The sequence below is a fragment of the Taudactylus pleione genome, unplaced genomic scaffold (assembly GCF_031769625.1).
Source record: "Taudactylus pleione unplaced genomic scaffold, aTauple2 ptg000037l, whole genome shotgun sequence".
Classification (NCBI taxonomy): Eukaryota; Metazoa; Chordata; class Amphibia; order Anura; family Myobatrachidae; genus Taudactylus; species Taudactylus pleione.
The window spans coordinates 11332089-11352144 of NW_028284439.1; the positions used below are offsets into that span (position 1 = coordinate 11332089).

The window sequence follows — 20056 nt, forward strand, 5'->3', positions numbered from 1 at the left end:
TCGCAACCTTATTGTTGCAAAATATACTGATGGCATTGGTTACTGAAGGATTTTTAAACTTCTGAATGTTCCAGTGAGCACTGTTGGGGCCATAATCTGGAAGTGGAAAGAACATAATTTCACCATAAACCAGCCACAACCAAGATTTCTGACAGAGGAGTGAAAATAATCAGAAGAGTTGTCCAAGAGCCAAGGACCACTTGTAGAGAGCTTCAGGAAGACCTGGAATTAGCAGGTACAATTGTTTCAAGGAAAACAATAAGTAATGCACTGAATCATTATGGCCTTTATGCACGCTCACCACGCAAGACTCCATTACTGAAGAAACAGCATGTTGAAGCTTGTTTAAAGTTTGCTGCACAACATTTGGACAAGCCTGTGAAATACTTGGAGAATATAGTCTGATCAGATGAGACCAAAATGTAACTCTTTGGATGCCATAATACGCACCATGTTTGGAGGAGAAATGGCACTGCACATCACCCCAAAAACACCATACCAACAGTGAAGTTTGGAGGTAGGAACATCATGGTGTGGGGCTGTTTTTCAGCATACGGTACTGGCATACTTCATGTGATTGAAGAATGAATGGAAAAATGTACCGAGATAAAAATCTGCTGCCATCTACCAGGATGTTGAAGATGAAACGAGGGTGGACATTTCAGCAAGACAATGATCCCAAACACACAGCCAAGGACACTCTTAATTGGTTTCATAGAAAGAAAATAAAGCTGCTAGAATGGCCCAGCCAATCACCTGACTTGAATCCAATTGAAAAACTATGGAAAGAACTAAAGATCGGAGTTCATAGAAGATGCCCATGGAACATACAAGATTTGAAGACTGTTTGTGTGGAAGAATGGGCCAAAAATCACACCTGAGCAATGCATGCGACTAGTTTCTCCATACAGGAGGCGGCTTGAAGCGGTCATTACCAACGAAGGATTTTTTTTGCACGAAGTATTAAATAAATTTCAGTAAGCATGTGCAATACTTTTTCCCTGTGTCACATTATTACACATAATTTAATTTGTGAAATCTATGGTTTGATTTCTTTACATGTGTGGATTGCATGGGTTGTTGCTGACATTTCGTGAACATTTCATTACAATAGCCCCATTACAAATATATTTACTGAGAAAAATGTTGATGTGTTCAATACTTATTTTACCCAATGTAAGTAAAGTTATATTTATACAGCGGGTCTCCAGCAGTTGATAAACTACAATCCCCATCAGATGGAGGAGTGAAAAAAAAGTCGAAATTCTGGCACCGGAATCCCAACCCACGGTCAGAATGCCGGCATCGGAATCCCGACACTTGAGATGGCGACAGCCAGCATATTTAATGTAAATATTGTGGGGTGGGTTAGGTTTTGGCCGCGGGGACAGAGGGTTAGGTTTAGGCACTACCGGGGGCCTAAGGGTTAGGCTGCGGGGTGGAGGGTTAGACTGCAGACCGGGGGGTAGGGTTAGGTTTAGGCACTAACGGGGAGGGTTAGGGTTAAGCTGCAGGGGGGGGGGTTAGGGTTCAGGAAGGGAGGGTTAGGATACTTAACGAGCCCCTGTCGGTCTTCTGACCACCGGCGTCCCAAATGCCGGTCTCCTGTATGTATTCCCTCATGGAGATATGTATTTCCATGCTAAAGTGACAGCTGGGACTACTTGAGCTTATAATTTAAATGCAGTAATATTGATTACAACACCTGTGAGTACTTGCACAGTTTCATTCCTGGAAAACACAGTAGCGCAACTGTTTTGATGGCCATGCAAACTGATCCCACCTAACAGAGCTTTCATCGTAGTGCCTGCAACATGCTTCTACAATCAGACAAGAAATGGAGAAACGCACACTGGACTTCTTAAAGAAAGGCTTAAGAGTATTGCACACAACAAACATGATCTGAGAAAGAGTTATTGTTAATCAAGATTCCACCACCAAAAATTTACATTCAGAAATATTAGATTACTGTGAATAGACATACGCTAATAAGTATTATAATGGCAGTATAATACCGTCAAATACCAATTTTCAGTTTTTGCAGGTTTTTTTTTATTGCTCTGTAACTGGATTTCGAAAAATGCATTCTTAATCAGATTTTAATTAACATAATATAGGCTTACAAATGTCATGTACATTATATATTTGCATGAAATACCCTTACTATAAAAAATTATTTCATTACAAGAAACACCATCCTAGAATGTGCACGGTGAATGGTGGATGTGTAAAAATAAAGTGCTCATTTATTTACTCAAAAAGAAAGGTAAAATGCAAGTGCTTATAGCTACACTGGCTACATCACTACTGGACTTCAGTACATGGGCACTAGATTTACTTGGATCTCGCACACTAGTCATAGAAATAATCACTTCCTTGGCATCTGTTTGAGTACTAGTTATTATTGAAACAATTGAGGACCATCATTGGCTACAGTTAGGTGAACAGCTTATGTAAAGTCGGATGAAATTTGCATCTAAATCGCAATCGTAAAATGTGGCCCAAGCAAAGGCATGATACGGCTAGCTCTGCAAGCTAAGCAAATGCAAGATGAGTGCAGCATGTCAAAGGTAGCATATGCGCCTGGTTTACTCCAGGAAAGATCAGTCGTATATTCATAGGGTTTACTCCAGGAGATAACAGTAGTATATGCACCTGGGTTACACCAGGAGATAACAGTAGTATAAGAGTCTGGTTTACTCCAGGAGAGAACAGTAGTATAAGGGTCTGGTTTACTCCAGGAGAGAACAGTAGTATAAGGGTCTGGATTACTCCAGGAGAGAACAGTAGTATAAGGGTCTGGTTTACTCCAGGAGAGAACAGTAGTATAAGGGTCTGGATTACTCCAAGAGAGAACAGTAGTATAAGAGTCTGGTTTACTCCAAGAGAGAACAGTAGTATATGCGCCTGGGTTACACCAGGAGAGAACAGTAGTATAAGAGTCTGGTTTACTCCAGGAGAGAACAGTAGTATCTGTACCTGGTTTACTCCAGGAGACAATAGCTGTATATGTGCCTGCTTTTCTCCAGGAGAGAACCGTAGTATATGCTCCAGGTTTAAAACAGACGTGGTGTGAGAGTGGTACCGTGGTAATAAATGCTAAAGTTACATTACACAATTAATACTCAATATACTAAGTCTATGTCTGGACAGTGTCATTAGGAAATTATTAAATTGCATTTACCATGTAAAAGGTAATGCAAACCAGACAAATGCAACATGAAAGTAATAATTAAGTGCAAAGATATACAAACATCTGTAGCCTTTCCCTTTTAAAGATCAAATGGGAATCTGCATTCTTGCTGCAAACTGATTGCAATATCAATGTAATAATCTGAATAGTAGATCATAACAGCCACGTTTCTAATAGTAATAGTATCTGTGGAAGGGTTTCAGATGCACTCAGCCAATTAGAAGCAGCCACTAATCATCATCACTTCATATTTTGTCTTTTTAGTGGTCTGCATCTTCATGAACACGCCCAAACTGTACTTTGTCCGTCCTTACATGCCCCTCCACATCCTCTATTCTGCCTAAGTACAAGAAGATCCAACCGCTATACAGACAATTGCATAATTATTTTTGTCTGTAAACAGAAAAATTTAAAATAAAAACAGTTTGCAGGGAAAAAACGCATAAAATTAAATTTATGTCCAACTCTACATGAGTCCCAATATTTATAGCCCAGACAGCCTTCACTTGTTCATAGTCATCGGTAACACAAGTCCTACAGCAGAAACTGTATACAAATATATATAATGTAGGATTTAAAACCTTTCATACCGTAAACTGGATTTATGCAGACCAGTAGCTATTATACTGGCATGAAATTTCCTAATACATCTAGAAATGTGACTAACAACCTGGAATATTAGGTCATTCACTCATACTGCAATTCGGTATTGGATGTGTCAGGTTTCTACTATAAAAGAAATGGATTTTAATTTGGATGCTTATGGAGTGAGCACATTAAGGACAGTAAAAAAAAGCTCTTAAAGTGCACAAACCTGAAAATGTTAACTCAAATACTGCCAGAATCTATGAATGCCAGAAATAACACCACAACAGTTAGACAATAAGAAACAAGCTTGAAGCTGGTGATGCAGAGGGCTATGCTGGCAAACACATCAAGAAGAGGACTAACTGATAGAGACAGCTGTTAGTAACGGATAGCAGACAGACACAGTAAAGTAAGAAGCCCATCCAAGGGAGCTGTTAGGATTTGATGCTACAGATTACCGTAGGTATTTTGTTTAGATTGAAGCCACCACAGCCAGTTATTATCTGGGGTTAATACATGCTTTTAACAGCAGGTATGAGATTCTGATATGTCTTGTAGAAGGCAAAGACTCCCCAGACGTACACTATTCATGCATGACCTCTCCTCCAGTGAAGTAACACTTATACACAAGGATGACTATCTCCCCTGTGCCTATTTTGTCCTTCACAGTTGAATGTTAAATGGTTCATGCATGTAAATTTTGGTAAAGAAGCGAAACCTCTCATGACCTTGGAATATCCCGTGTCCCTGGCTGGACTACATCCTTGTGAGCGAGACCCTTTAAGGGATGTTACTGATTTTCTCCCTGGTTCATTCCCTTGTGAGTTCACTTGGAGTAAGAATCTCACTTCATCATCTAGAGATTGCACTTCACTCTGTGTTGCTTGTGACCAGGGCCCTGATTTGGAAATCTGAATTGAAGGCAATATCATGGGTGGAGCTAAGTTGTCCATTTTCACACGACCTGATGCTTGCAGGTTCTGAGAATTTGGCCTAGTTGAGGGCTGCCAACTAGAAGATGCATCTTTGGTTACCAGGGGGACCTGCTGCTCGATAGCAGAAGTGTGCTGCTGCTTAGCTGGAAGAACAGGCGAATTACTAAGAGATCGCTGTTGAACCTGGGAGTGGGATCACACAAAATTATACTATTACAACACAACATAAAAAAACTCACAATGACAAATTAGATTATTTAATGGAGCATACACGTGACATTCCTGTATGATGCTGACACAGAACATATTTGTGGGTTCATTTTCTTCAGGGGCGTCATTGTTAGTAATGCTTTCTTGTAACTCCTATTTGGCTATCTTTTTAACCAGAAAATATGGTCACAAATTAAATCTCCTTCCACAGAGTATTCTCAGTATGTACTGTATGGACCCCCACACATTATATGCTGTGTAACTGTTGGCTGAATTTAATCAGGTACATTCTAGAAACAGATCAATAATTTGGTTACTGCAAAACATTGGTACTGTGATGGAACATACCTCTTTATGATGCACAAGCAGTGTTTCTACTGTGACAATATAGTGTACATTAAATGTGGTATAAAAGGTGTAAATTATCCACAGGTGGAGATCATTATAGAATCTACCCAATGTACAGTAGACTAGTAAAAGGCCATATAATGCTACGCAGTGTTCTCCCCAGAAAAATTTGCCAGCCAAATGGCATTAAGAGGTAACAGAATGTGGGCAGTGTAATCTGGCTGGACACATTTTTACAAACTCTTGCAGATATTGCTCACTTGTGATCAGCAGCGCATGCAGAGACACAGTGCTGCATGCTGAGAAGCACGTCTGCACTCTGTAATGTTCCCGCTGCCCACACCGACCTCTTAAAGACAAGATTGGGAGATCTGTTATTTTGCTTGTCACAATAACTTAAGTGCAGTGCGGCTTGGAGCAGGATAGTGCCGGGTGGCCGTGAAATTGATGCTGGGGAGAACAGTAACCACATCTAAAGCACTAAAAAGTGCTCTGTTTGCAGGCTATCACTCTTCTTTTTCAACTTACTACATGGTTTCCTTATGTTTCCACTGACAGCCTGTAATTTAATGTATTTGTTATTTATGTTCTAGCACTTTACCTGGAAACTGGGGTGTATTGTGGTGGGGCAGAAATATTGCTGCTAGAATATACATCTGTGGATATTTGTATTACCATTGGGACCTATTTATTCCTACAGTATACTTAGGGGGGTATCCAATTAGCCCTGAACATTGTTTGGGCGCTAATGGATAGATGCGATCATCGAAAATCGTGGATTTTTCATTTATGTTTTTTTTCACCCTATCCTATTATTTCGGTCGAAATAATAAGATAGTTTTCCTGAAAACACATAGAACCTGCGATAAGCTCGCGGACCTATGTGTTTTCACCATTTAAGTGGTGAAAAATGGCACTTATCATGGATTATTTTTTGGGACACAATAGGTCCCGAAAAATATCCACGATAAGCGCCGGCATTGGAGGGGCACTTCGGGGCTAATAGGATAGCCCCACTGCGATCAATTAGCAGCACTACTTTAGTGCTGCTAATTGGATACCCCCCATAATTGTGGCGGTTGGATCTCTGTTGAAAGTTTCTATTTTTAGGTCTCCATTTAATTCTCTTAAATACCTAAATGAATATTTTACATGGTGTTTATGTACTGCAGTATATCACACGCTTGGTTATAAATCTGGAAAACCTTATTGGCAGAGATTGTTTAAAAGTGTCGTTTTTTTTAGGCTGTACATATACATTATGCAACATTAATATATTTGCAGTTTTACATAGTTCATGTATTTAATAAACTTAAGAAAAGTAAATAAAATGCCTGACTATGGATATATGTCAGTCAGTGACCAACAGCCTCAGCTGATTTCACAATGGAGAAATGGAAAGACTAATAGTATGGGTTCAATATGAATAAAACATTGGAACTTAAAAACTAAAGTACATAACGCTACTGTCAAGATAAAACAATAAATGGTTCATGACATAAAACACTAATCTGGAATTGAATTATTAATAAGCCTTGACACAATAAAAAGTATGCTAAATCAAAGGAAGCACACCGCATGCCTCGTTATCAATATCATGTTCTAAGTAAACAATTGAAAACAAACTTTACAAGTACATTAACCATGTTCTGCATGTTGTATTAGGTTACTTCGTGATCACAAACCTAACCACCATTTCTTGGCTTAGCACCCTCTGACCTAAATCTAACAGCATCCATCGTGGACCATACCTCTTTCGCCCAAGCAGGTTTCTCTGCAGGGTTCAGTCCCTCTTTGTAATGATACAGTGGCTTCTTATCTGGTGGTCTCTGCTCCTGTTGCCTCTGCTGCTGCTGTTGCTGCTGAAGAGAGACCAAGTAGTCTCGCTCCTGCTGCAGTTGTCTTTGTAGTCTTTCTGCTTGTCTTTGTTCTTCTAGCTGTTTGCGCTTATACTCCTTTTAGACAAAGGACACAGAAGTTAGTTATTGGTCTGTGATTACTGTTCTAAAATCGTGGTAGAAGCTATATTACACATAGTCATACATTCAAATTATTGAAAAAAGTCATAGTACGGCAAAGGTGTGTCTAAAGGTGAAAGCGCTATTATGAGGGGTAATGCCATCATGTCAGGTCACAGTGCCCACCCAATGTCGGCTACACATCCTCTCAAACCACCTGTCAGTTAATAAACATAGTTTATCCAATATATTCAAGGTTGTCATCTCTGGGGAGCTCAAAATGTTGCCTGAAGCACTTTTAGAAATTCATCAGGAATATATTTTACAGAGAATCTCATATTTAAAACAGGATTAACCAAATAATGGTCTCAGCACCTTTTTCTATGATTACAAATGATTCTAACAAACAATGGAGGGCTGGCAAAGATGGACAGACAGGCACACATAGGCATTCAGGTCCCAGATCAGGCTACTGCCGCTTCTCCTGTAAATTTTACTTCATAAGGAGATTATTGGAAACTAAGAAACTTGAATCCAACATTTTGGGTTGTGAAGAAAGGACTTTCCTGGTAAAACCAGAACACATGGAAGTCTTACATTACCAGACTATTATAGGAAGTGATGCAGCTGTAGCACAACCCATTTGCCATCCTGGAGCCTTAGGTGTAATCTGCTGTGTGACTAATTGCATAGGCCCACGAGACATGCTTTACAGAGGCATACAAGCGCAATATAATGTACTAAGACTTGACTGGAGACTTCATTATTTCCGGAGTGATGTCTCTCCTGCAAATCATCTCTCAAATTTATTTTGCCTTACACGAAGGAAAAAAGTTGTTCTGTGATATATTTATTTGGTCCCCTTGAAGTCTTCAACAGCACAGTTTTTGTTTTTAACTGTTGAAGCCATCGATAGATTACATTTTAATAAAAGTCACAATGGCAAACTCCGGTATCAATAATTATAATATAACTGTAAGGAAAACAGGAAATTACTGTTTTAAGTGCCACTAAGCCTTTTGTAGCCAGATTGTGTACTGTGACATCTGCATCAGACGTGTTTTCCACTTAACAAATACATCAGTGAAAAAGTGTTTTCTTTGCCAACATGCAAGGGTCATGCAAAGCATCATGAAAAAGATGGATAACTGACACTAGCTGTCGTGCACAGACACATGATGGAGTAGACAAGCTGATGTGAGCCACATATTCATTACCAGAAGCAGGGCTTGTTCCTGCAATAATTGCTGCTGCAGGATCTCTAACTGCCTCTGCTCTTCCTCTAGCTGTCGCCTGATGTACTCCTGGCAGGGACAGTATTAGAAAGAGAGAGAAGGGAGAAGTCTAGAGATTAGGTAAATAGTACACTAGATACCACAGAAACAGAGCAGTATTAGTATAACTTAGTACAGGACCTCATCAAAGACCTAAACTAAATTGTACAGCGCAACATAAGAGTTTGGTAAAACAAGTTGACACTACAATTGTCCTTGGTCAGTAGCCAGATTACCTTTGCTGTTGGAGGACCTTGCTCCTTACACTACATAATGTTCAGTATGTGGCTTCTTGCTTACCTCCATGTCATGATACTGCCCCTGTCACAAGCAGCCCTTTCCTTACATGATTTGGTTGGCTGCAGTTCTGTCATGTCAGGCCAGGTATCCAATGGCGTTGCATTAGAGGTTTTTGATGTTAGTGAAAAGACCACGTGTTTCAAATGCGATTACTGATGGCATTTTTAGCTCATTACGCAATACCACTAGTAACACTGGTCGGGAGTATGATGACACTGAAAATTTTTACAAAAGCATGCCATTAACGCCAATGGATTCAAGGCCTTTCCATCAGAAAGATGGGGTGGGGTAACAAAAGACTGTTATTCATGCCACACCAAAGGTAAAGTGAACAAAGAAATGTCCTGACTGTTATCTTTTCTAAATCCACATTTAGGTTTAAGAATGGTTTGAAACTGATCCATATAAAGGTTACGTGGTTAGCAAGATTGGGAAAACAAAAAAAAGAAAAATAAAGATCCTTCTTAACATTTCAATTGTGAAAACGCAATAAATTTTGAGCTTTTTGTAATTATACTCCTGCCCATTCATGCTCTATCGACCAAGTACAGGAATGTATGCACCTGTTTGTCCATGGAAAGTACTGTATAGGTAGGGGAATGTGAGAAATGTTATTCCATTCTGTTCGCACAATATGTTTTCTTGTGTGAAATTAATTCTTATCCTCTGAATCACACACTTTACATGGCGAAAAGATGCCGGAACAATTGGTATTCAAGTACATATGGCCTTGTATCTCACTAAAATCCATAAATGAAATAAATTAAGAAAATCTTGAAAGTCACTGTTAACAGTAAAATAACAAAGTATTACAAAGATATCTTTGGATGGCGTTAACAGAATGAAAGCCTAAAAAAAATAAATTGATAATTTTTTGGCTGCTTATTAAACGGTATAACATTTTTAGGTAAAAAATAAAATAAGTAACATTTTCAAAGGTTATTTGAATGAAACGCTTCCTAAACCATTGTTCATTACTTCACCACTAAAAAATTGTTTCTTTGTTCTTTATTCATTGTAATCAGTGGGAAAATCGTTAATTCTCTGTAATCAACTGGAAAATTCTTCAGTCTATCTAATCCTTTTTGGGGTGACCAAGCCCCATTGGCTGCTCAGCCAATCCCAAGAGTTGCCCAAGCTGGCCACTTGTGGTTGCCCACTAGCTAAGGGAAGTGTTATGGCTCGTAGCAAACTATTTACAAATGTGATTACAATATGAGAAGATTTTCCATTATATTATTATGAAGAGCTTAAAGAGAAGATTTTATTTTATTACAAGTGGTCAGGGTTTGATGTTCATGTTTTATTCAATTAAAAAAGCACCCACTAGAAACCAATGACTGGAATACTGGTGTTTGCGGTTCAACAGGCAACACCATGCCCTTCCCCATCAATGGTTGAGGGAACATGGCAGTAGCTGGCAGCTTCTTAATAGATTGTGTCCAAGTCAGTAAAACACCATACCGAAACGTGGTCAAGTTTCGACTAAGGGAAAATACATCCTTATAGCAGCTCCAGATTAAATGAGCCCCTAATTGCACTGATGCAGACATTGGCAAAACTAAACTTCCAGTTGCCAATTCAGTCTTACAGGGGTAAAAGTATTCCTTCTTGACTTCAAAAAGGACAACTAGATAAGCTTCCTAGATCAATCATCTCCATTATGCTACAAATACAATTTCCTGTAAAAAAAAATAAAGCCCCCAATACAGGTTAAAATTAAGTCAGCATCTCATGTGCTAAACTTAGTAGCATAACTTCCTTAAAATGTAACCCTTCCATTCCATTCCCTTTATTAATGTAGCTGCCCACCTGGGCAGCCATTTCAGTTCTCCTATGTATCTCTTCCTGTGAAGTGCACAAAATTGTATCTTATATCTCAGGTGTGTTCTGACTTGTAACGCTCACATTCGTAATGCTGCATTTATCCATGGGTACATGACTGAGCTTTTTGAACAAAGGGGCCCATTTATCATTGTATATTTGCAGCTTAATTCCAGAAAACACCAACTATCAGGGGTTAACTGCAAATATTAATTTTCCCCCAGATGTATGAAGGCGAGACTGCTGCAGATATTGGAAACACCTGCTGCAATCCCTCCATTCCTGCAGGCAGCCGCATTCCCCCATAGGTAACTATGGTTTATGCGATGCTGCCAAATTCACCAACTTCTGAAATACAATGCATTCTGGAGATTGGCCTCCCGCAGCCAACTCCATCTGAAGATGGAGTTAGCCACTGTAGCCTATGGGCTACACATCGTATAATTAGCAGGGAGAGGGTTTCAATCCTTCAACGAGTTCTCTACCCATGCAGGACTGGCTCCAGTAGGAGCCACGCCCTGTGACAACCAAGACGTAGGCACCCGTTTTCCACGACCGGAAAGGGGACATGGTCTAACATAGGCCACCCCCCTAAATGACGTTATTGGGGGACGTGCCCGCATTGAATGGATGCCGCGGAGATGCGCGCAGTATCCATTCAGCTTCTTCGGGGTGCCCAACCTCCAGCGGGACACTTCAGCCCACGGGTGGAACAGCGGGACAGTGCCCGAAAAGTGGGACTGTCCCACTGAAATCAGGATGTTCGGGGGAGTGCGTCCTCTATGGGGTGGCGCCCCTGTTCGACCGCACTGGTCAAATATGCCTCGAGCCGGCCCTATACCCATGTATGACTTTAAAGTATAGCATAATAAAATTATTTTCTACAATATATTTTGGAATTACACATGTCTCAGCATTCTTTAAAGTAAATTTACCCATGACAAGTCAGGATTACAGGACAATAAGTTCCTGGTTCTGATTTTGTTCCCTTTTAAAAGATTGGGACAACATCTCATCTTCTTTCTAGATCTGTTAGGAAGGAGTCCATAAATATAAAAAATAATAGTCCATCGATTGTAGAACTTCGTTAATTTAACACACATGTGAATGCCATCTGGGCAAGGAGCAGTTTTCTTGTTTAGATGTAATTATACAGAGTCCTGAATTCGACAAGTAACATTTAATGCTATGCTTCGGCTATTGCTAAAGATAATACTTCCTGCCAAAGATTTTCCTGTAATTTCTCTTTCTTTTGTGAATGGACAAAAAAAAAAAAGGCATTTAAAAGATCAACTTTTGGAGTGCCCGATTAGAGCTGCCTTATTGCATCCATCCATCCCTAGTAACAAATATGATATACAATATTCATACTTGCCTTACTTTGCTATCAAGAGATTCAAAGGCAGTTTAGGGAAAATACAAGGTGGGAGAGGCTTGATGATGTACAGTAGTTCTTAGAAAACATGGCTGAGACAATCACATTATGAAGCCCATCCATCTCAATTCACACCTACTGGCAGTGATCACTAGTAGTTTACTGAGGTGGGTGGAGCTTTGTTCAACTGTTCACACCATGGATCCATCTATCTTGCGCACTTGGAAGGCTTGGAGTAGGACTTTCTCCAATTAATTTAGGCCAATACTTACAGCCTCTAGGTTTAAACTCATTCCATCCTTCGTATAGAAGCTATATATCACATGAAGGAGAACAGACCTTCTCATGCTCAGCTCGTCTTCGTTCCTCCTCTCTCCGCATCTGTTCCTCATAACGCCGCCGCTGGTCTCTTTCCTGCTGCTTCCTCATTTCCTTTTCTCGTCTTTGCTGCTAAAAAAAAAATAAAAAAAATAAAAATAAAACAAATTACAAAAATATTAAAACATGCATCACAGCATTTTATTAATACAAAGTAATAATGCTCCCTCGTCATGTGACGTACCTAGGTGGTTCTATGGTGTAAGGCATATTCAGAAATACTATTACATAATACCCTGTAACTGTTTTTTTATTTTTTTATTACTTTTATTTACTAAATTTCAGTATTTTTTTCCTCCACAAAATACAAGAGCAAAATGAATATATGATTTAATATTAGGGTATAACACGTTTTTCACAGGACATATCAGTTCCAATTCATGGAATATGCAGGTTATCTTCTAAGAATTAGACAAAAATGACTGAAATTCCTAAAAGGGCTACAAGTCTAACTGATTTATTTTTTGTAATAACGAAAATAATAATAATAATAAAAAATGTAACTAATTGTTCTTAAATAGCATGTGGGTGGCACAGCAGATGCAGTGTTTACACTTGTGGCTTGTTCCTTTTCAGGGCGTTTAAAGCGCATTTCACTTAAAAAAAAAAAAAAAAAAGTAAAAAAAAAAATCTACTGATCCCTAGGAGATCACACAGTATACATACCCAACTAGGAGATCAATGAGGTGTTTAACCAGTTGTGCTATATTTTTTCCATTTTGGTCTATATTTTATTAACTTCTATGACCCATTTATTTCAATGGTGCACTGCATGAAAAAATCCCACTGAAATAAAAATGGCCCAGAGACATGGATATATAAATATTTTTACTTTCAGTGGATTAAAAGAACATGTTCTTTGTCTATTACAAATATGGATTTTTTTAACTTCGGATAACATGAAGAAATGTTTCCAAATGTATTACAATAAAATCAATTTATTTCAAATTATAATTTTTTTATTACTAAATTGTTGAAAGAGGAGTTCATTTGTTTTTACTTCAATACAATCGTGTGTGTTATTTACTTTTTCTTATATACCACCTTAATATTACAACTGGAATTCCCATGAGTGGTAAAGCTGGCCCTCTAGGGAGCCCAATATTATTCCTTACCCAGTACGCCAATGGTGTTCATGAAAAGAACCTGTGCTCCTCAGCATAGGGCTGGTAGTATTTGGGAGAGAGGATCTATGCAGTGGGGTTGGTGCACCATGCTGTCTGAACCTTTGATTACATATTTTTAATTTGCGGAAATTATCCTATTCTTCTCAATAGCCCATGAATTTAATTTCCCCACATGCTGGAAACCCCTTTCAAATAAATGGGTTATATATATATATATATATATATATATATATATATATTTATTTGATATATATATATATATATATATGTACACTTCAATCTAAATATCATACATGTATATGAAAATGTTATCTATAGATCTTTATATGGAGATTTCAGAGTTAAAGTAAACTAAATCCATGAGAGACAATTTAAGAAAAAAAAAAAAACCCTTAAAGTTCAAGAACTGTAACTGTTCTTAGTAGTATCAAAAACTGCTGCCATCTGGTGGATAAAAATTAAACAACATAATGGACTTGGTACACTACTTGACAGAAAAATATGATCTTTAAACTGCACCATGGCAGTGTTAGTACGAAATGGGCAAAAAATATGGACTTGGGTCACTTTAGTTAAGAACACTCCATAAATCCATATTTATTTATTCCAAAAGCCCAGCAATCCCTGCTAACAAGGTAGCTAGTCCACGGCTTCCAGGGGCACCCTGCAGTACATGAATACAGAAATATATATATATATATATATATATATATATATATAAATCAAGAAGTTCCTTATACAGTAAATGTTATATGGAACTTTCAAAATGTGTGTGACCCACACACAGCAAACAATTAGAAGCTCTTTATACAGTAGGTGGTGCACTTTGGTGAGTTGGCCACATGAGAGCAGTGGTGTGTAAGATATTAACAAATTACTGCATGTGGTGAGGTTTATATTTATTGTCAAAGGCAATAAAGACATATTCCAAATCACTCTGTAATTGCTATAACTGTGCTCATCATTATAGAGCAGAACATTAGACTATCAGCTATCCAAAGCAGTTGATTAGCACTTTTGTAGATGTGTGTGGTGGCAAAACACTTTGCAATTACAGTTGGGCTGAGATTAGATTTTCAGGTGTCACTGTAAAGGCACATGAATCAGAAATGAGCAGTATATATATTGCATAACCTCTCTCAGTATTACAGGAGTGTGTATTATCAACTCTTTCGGTAAACAAAGCTGTTCTTACAGCCAAGATCTATTCCAGGCCACGATCTAGTAGATCACAAACATATTCTGTACAGTAGGTCTACTCTAGTTCTATGACATGAGTGTAAACAGAAACTTGTTGATTCAACATATGCATTGCATAGCAGTCATTTGAACACAAATCAGTGGAGGACAAAGCAAGGTTGCTTTCAGTACATTTACTGACAGGAAGCAAAATAAAATAAATCAATAAAAACAGGACATGCTACAAACGGAGAATAAACTAAATATCACATTCACAAGACAACTGATTTAGGCCTGAAAAGGTATTTGAACCCTTATTTTAAACATCTCTCTTCTCAAAAATCATTCTGTAATACAAATGTGTTCACATACATCTATCCTCCGTGTGCTACAAGTTGCGTTACACAACGCATGAGAGCCATGTGACTCGGTAAAGTAGAGCAACTTTTTGACCTTTAAATGCGTATTATTCGCACAGCAATGTGAACAGGACGCACAAGCAGCTTCTGCTGATTAAAATGATATGCAGCATGCCAATATTCTGTGTGCGACTATGGGTACATCTGCATGCAAAATGCTATGTTGCAGTGTCAGTAACTAATGTAGCGTTTCGCATGCAGATACACACGCAGTCGCGCACAGAATATAGGCATGCTGCATATCATTTTAGTCAGCAGAATCTGCTTGTGCGTTCTTTTTGCATCACTGTGCGAATAAAAAGTATTTAAAAGGTAAAAAATGCCGCACAGAAAGACGGTTTGCGCTACAGAGTCAAGTCCAGGCATGGCGTGACTGGAAGACCTCTTTAATGCGCAAGGAAGCTAGATGTATGAGGATACATCTGTACTTCAATCTGAAAAAAAAGAGCGCTCTACAGAAAACTATGGCTGTCCATAAAGTTTGGTAAAGTTATTAAATATTGGAAAATCAAAAAAACTGTCGTGTGTTGAAAACTTGGAACCCAAATCTCTGCACATCAGAATACTGCAGTTGGTTCAGGAAGAGAACCAAGCTGAGGATTCACGGAATTGGACTAAGGCTGTATCCATAAAACTAGAGCATCTGGGTACAGAAAAAGAAAAACTGGCTATTTGGAAGAGGGGGGATTCTTACAGATCTGATTTAAGATTTTGCCTGCACCTCTTTTTTGTTACCTACTCATCTGCAGACAAACTCACTCTGTATAAACAAATATGACACTCCATTTCCAAGACATAAGCAGCAATGCCTATTTAAAGAAAACGTAAGATTACCACCAGTTCGGGGTTACTCATGACAGTCCGGTAGTAAGTCTGGATGTTAAATGCCTGGAATTGTAAAATGTTACATAGTTTTTGCAGCAGCTACTGGTTCAATCCCTCTCTGGTGTAAAATTCAGTGAGGATTAATAACTCCTCAAACCACATTACACAAGTCTCCAAAGTGGGATGAGCTCTGATGAGCTGAAAACAACTTTTCAAATAATAAACAAAATGGACAGCTATCCAGCCAAAAAAATATCAATAAAAGCATTGTACACAGTATACAATCTCTGTCCTTTAGTTTATTACTTGGGAATTGCTTTAATTGGATCAATAAAGGAACAGGATTTTATATGTGAGTGCTAAGAGGCCTTTTATGTAATTTAGCATGTATTTTAAATTTAGCAGCCCTTTATTATGTATGAGCCACATATACTGTATATTACTGCACCTTCCCGAGGTAAGGAAGCCATCAGTCTCATTCATGTAGTGACTACTACACACTGCACCCAAAATAGTATGCACAGTCGTTCCTGGCTATATAGAAGACTCCACACGGCAAAAGTACCCTGACCTGGTTTGTCTTAACTGAAGACTTAAGGTACACGGAATCAGTATGACAACAGCGGAAGCCCGGCAGTGAAGATCCCGACAGGTGAGTATTTTTTCTATTTACTAACCTAACCTCCCCCCCTAACCCTACCTTAGGTGTGCCTAACCCTAACCTCCCCTTCTCCGCAGCATAACCATAAGTTTCCCGGGGGGTGCCTAACCCTAACCTCCCCCCCCTCTTCCCCTAGCCTAACCCTAACCTCCTGGGGGGGTGCTTAACCCCAAGTCACCCCCGGGAGCCCCTAACCTAAGCCTCCCCCCCCCACCCCGTGGCTGTCTGCGCCCGGCTTACCTACGATCGGTAAGCCAGGTGTTGGGCTCCAAGCATAGGTTGAATGACAGGCGTAGGAATTTCGACGCTGGTCATTAGCCACTTGCCGGGATTAGACAGTCGGAATGTCGACGGTCAGCATTTAGACCGTCGGCATCCACACTGCATCCCAGGTACACACCTGACAGATATATCTGCAGATGATGGTCATTCATACACACTGAACAACCATCATCTGTTTGTGCCCTCGGTTCCCGGTGGAAGTGTCCTGCCCCGCTTCCCGCTGCCGATGTAAATGTACGGGTGGTCCGCAGACATATCTGTCCATCGGCTGTGCAGCACAGCCAATGCGATTTGTCGGTGAACACCGACGTTCACCGACATATCGCGGGTACACACTGGCCGATGGGCAGCAGATACATTGGCTGATCAATTGATCGGCCAATGTATCTGTCAGTGTGTAGCCAGCTTAACAAACCTAATGGTACTAGAAATCTTACTTGATGGTATATATTTCAGAGAGACCAGCCGACTAGACCTGGATATCCAGGGCCGGTGCAAGGTTTCTTGGCACCCTAGGCAAAATTTCCGCCCCCCCATTACCCACTTCCCAGCCACCTAGGTGAAAGTGTGGCTCCTCATAAGTTCCCCAGCCGCCTGCCTCCATTGAGTATAACAAAGACATCCTTAATTAAGTGATGGGCATACTTCATATTCACCTTGCACGCTGTGCCCCAAGCTGCAGCATGATTGACATGCTGCGGACGTTTGGGGGACATAGTTGGCCTGCTTTCTGAAATACGCGGGTGTTGCTCCAGTATTTTGGGAGTTTTGGGGCCAGGGTTAGTGTGCTCCGATGCAGACTTCCTGACCCTGAGAAGGTACGTTGCCAATTCTGAGTAAGCTGAAATTTCCTCAGAAGGGCCATTTATGTGATTACCAATGGTCGCGATGATGATCCGAGGCTGCATCTTCTGAAACATCACCCGGATTGCAGATGCTGACAGGAGGTGTTTATTTCCTACAGACACCTCCTGCTAGAATAGAATATTAGTTGGACTGTATTCCATGCGGCTGTACAATACCGTCCATCTCTGAATCAGACTCTGAGATTGGACTTTATCCATAAATTTTATTTATTTTTCAATAGTTAAAAAAAAAAAAAAACAACTTTGTGAAACTTAAATCCCACTACACATACTGTACATGAGCTGTCAGGCCAGCCCACATAAGAACTACAGAGACTGGTCCAGCAAAGCAGTGAGTTAGCTCTTACCACTTCAGGCCAGTACTGTCATACTTAGCTGCCTCGTCAATTATAAGCATAAATAATGTACAGTAATGGCACAGAAAGCCAATAAAAAAAAATCTTGATTATCACTACCAAGGGTACTTGACTAATGGAAATGTTTATTTTTATAACAATTAAGTCCAGGTTAATACAGCCAGTAATTAGTGGAATACCGTACCAAAGACAATTCTCCCTGACAAAATGGGTCATGTTGGCATATACTTGAGATATACATGAAAAAAATATTTCACTCAGGCAAAGTTTTTTGTGCTTTCTTCGATGAAATTCACGGATTGCGTAGGAGTCTGGTTCTTTTGTAGGAGGTGACTTTAACCACTTGCCTGTCATGGTCGCATCAGATTTTGACGTACAAGTGAGGGGCCATCTAGGTTCAACCGATATATCTAGGTTGAACAAATCTAATAAGCATTTTACGAATAGAAAGAATGATTTCTTCAACTGCCTTGGTTGCCTGACTTGCAACTACCTCATTACTGGGAATGAGATCAGGCACCCTTTATCAGGGAAGAAATTTTACATCAGATGGCCCCTCACTCGTACGTCAAAATTTGTCATCAGCTGCCCATGTGACCTCTATTACGTGGGCAAAACAGAACGTCATTCCAAAGAGAGAATGGCCCAGCATAGGAGTGCCATACGGGCAGCGTTGCAGACAGGTAAAAGTGAACAACCGATGGCCTGGCATTTTGCCATGCAAAAACACAGCATGGCCATCTTACATTATAGGATTGTGGACCATGTCCCATTAACATTGAGGTGAGGTAACAGAGCCATAACACTGATGGTTTTTACGGATGAGGATTAATATTTGTTTTCATATTGTGTGCATTTAGCAATTTTTACAGGTGGTTTTATATGGCTAGCCATGAGTTAGCACAGTATTTTACACATTGTCACATATAGTATGTTTTTTGTACATATATGTATCAGGTCATTTTTACATGTTTGAATTACAGGTTTATGGCACTTTATTGTTGTATGTTTTTAGTGATGTGTCTAAATTATTGGTTTTATGAATTATGTCACATCTGTACAATATTGGATGTTTGGATTATTGATACAGCACCATACGTGGCAAGTACACACTGTGTATCTATGTCAACACCACACTTGACTTTGTTATTGCGTCGCCATGACCACAATCTGCGTTCTGTAGTGATCACTTCCGGTGGTTTTGGAGTCTCCGATCCCGAAGGTGCACACACCGGAGGAAGTCAGACTGGCATGATTGTGGCTCTCACGGGGGATGGGGGGGGGGGGGGTGTCAGGGATTAGGAAGGTAAGTTTATTTAAAGTGTTTGTTTGATGTGGAATGTTTTATCCTGATGAAGGGGACTTGTTCCTCGAGACGTTGATAATCTGCACAATAAATTACTACGTTTTCACGTTATATGAAGCCTCTGAGTGCCGCCCTATCTCGGTTTGGATGTAAGTGGAGGTGCTTCCCTCCTAAGGAAGGCACCAGAGCACAAGTTGCCCTGTGGGGCCCTGGAGTGGCGAGTTCATCGGTTGAGATTCTATTATATATATATATATATATATATATACACACACATACATACAGCCAGGTGCATAAATATTGGGATATTGACAGAATTTTCATATTTTGGTTGCTATTCACCACCACAATGGCTTTGAAATGAAACAAACAAGATGTGCTTTAACTGCAGACTTTCAGATTTAATTTGAGGGTAATCACATCCAAATCAGATGAACGGTGTAGGAATTACAACAGTTTCTATATGTGCCTCCCACTTTTTAAATGGCCAAAAGTAATGGGACAAACTAAACAATCCTAAATCAAACTTTCACTTTTTAATACTTTGTTGCAAATCCTTTGCAGGCAATTACAGCCTGAAGTCTGGAACGCATAGATATCACCAGACGCTGGGTTTCATCCCTGGTGATGCTCTGCCAGGCCTCTACTGCAA

The 20056-nt window shown here is 39.6% G+C and overlaps 1 protein-coding gene across 10 annotated transcripts in view; it reads right to left on the minus strand.

Moving 5' to 3' along the window:
- TNIK (TRAF2 and NCK interacting kinase) overlaps positions 1-20056 on the minus strand; it is a 338050-nt gene that overhangs the window by 65827 nt on the left and 252167 nt on the right. For 4 of the 10 annotated variants that reach the window (XM_088452397.1, XM_088452396.1, XM_088452394.1 and 1 more), the window contains exons 13-16: positions 12345-12455; positions 8450-8536; positions 7026-7229; positions 4510-4899 (exon numbers count right to left, since the gene is read on the minus strand). In XM_088452397.1, coding sequence (XP_088308523.1) covers positions 4510-4899; positions 7026-7229; positions 8450-8536; positions 12345-12455 — 792 coding nt within the window. The remainder of the gene's footprint in view (positions 1-4509; positions 4900-7025; positions 7230-8449; positions 8537-12344; positions 12456-20056) is intronic. The other 6 variants (XM_088452401.1, XM_088452403.1, XM_088452402.1 and 3 more) reach the window with 4 other exon arrangements.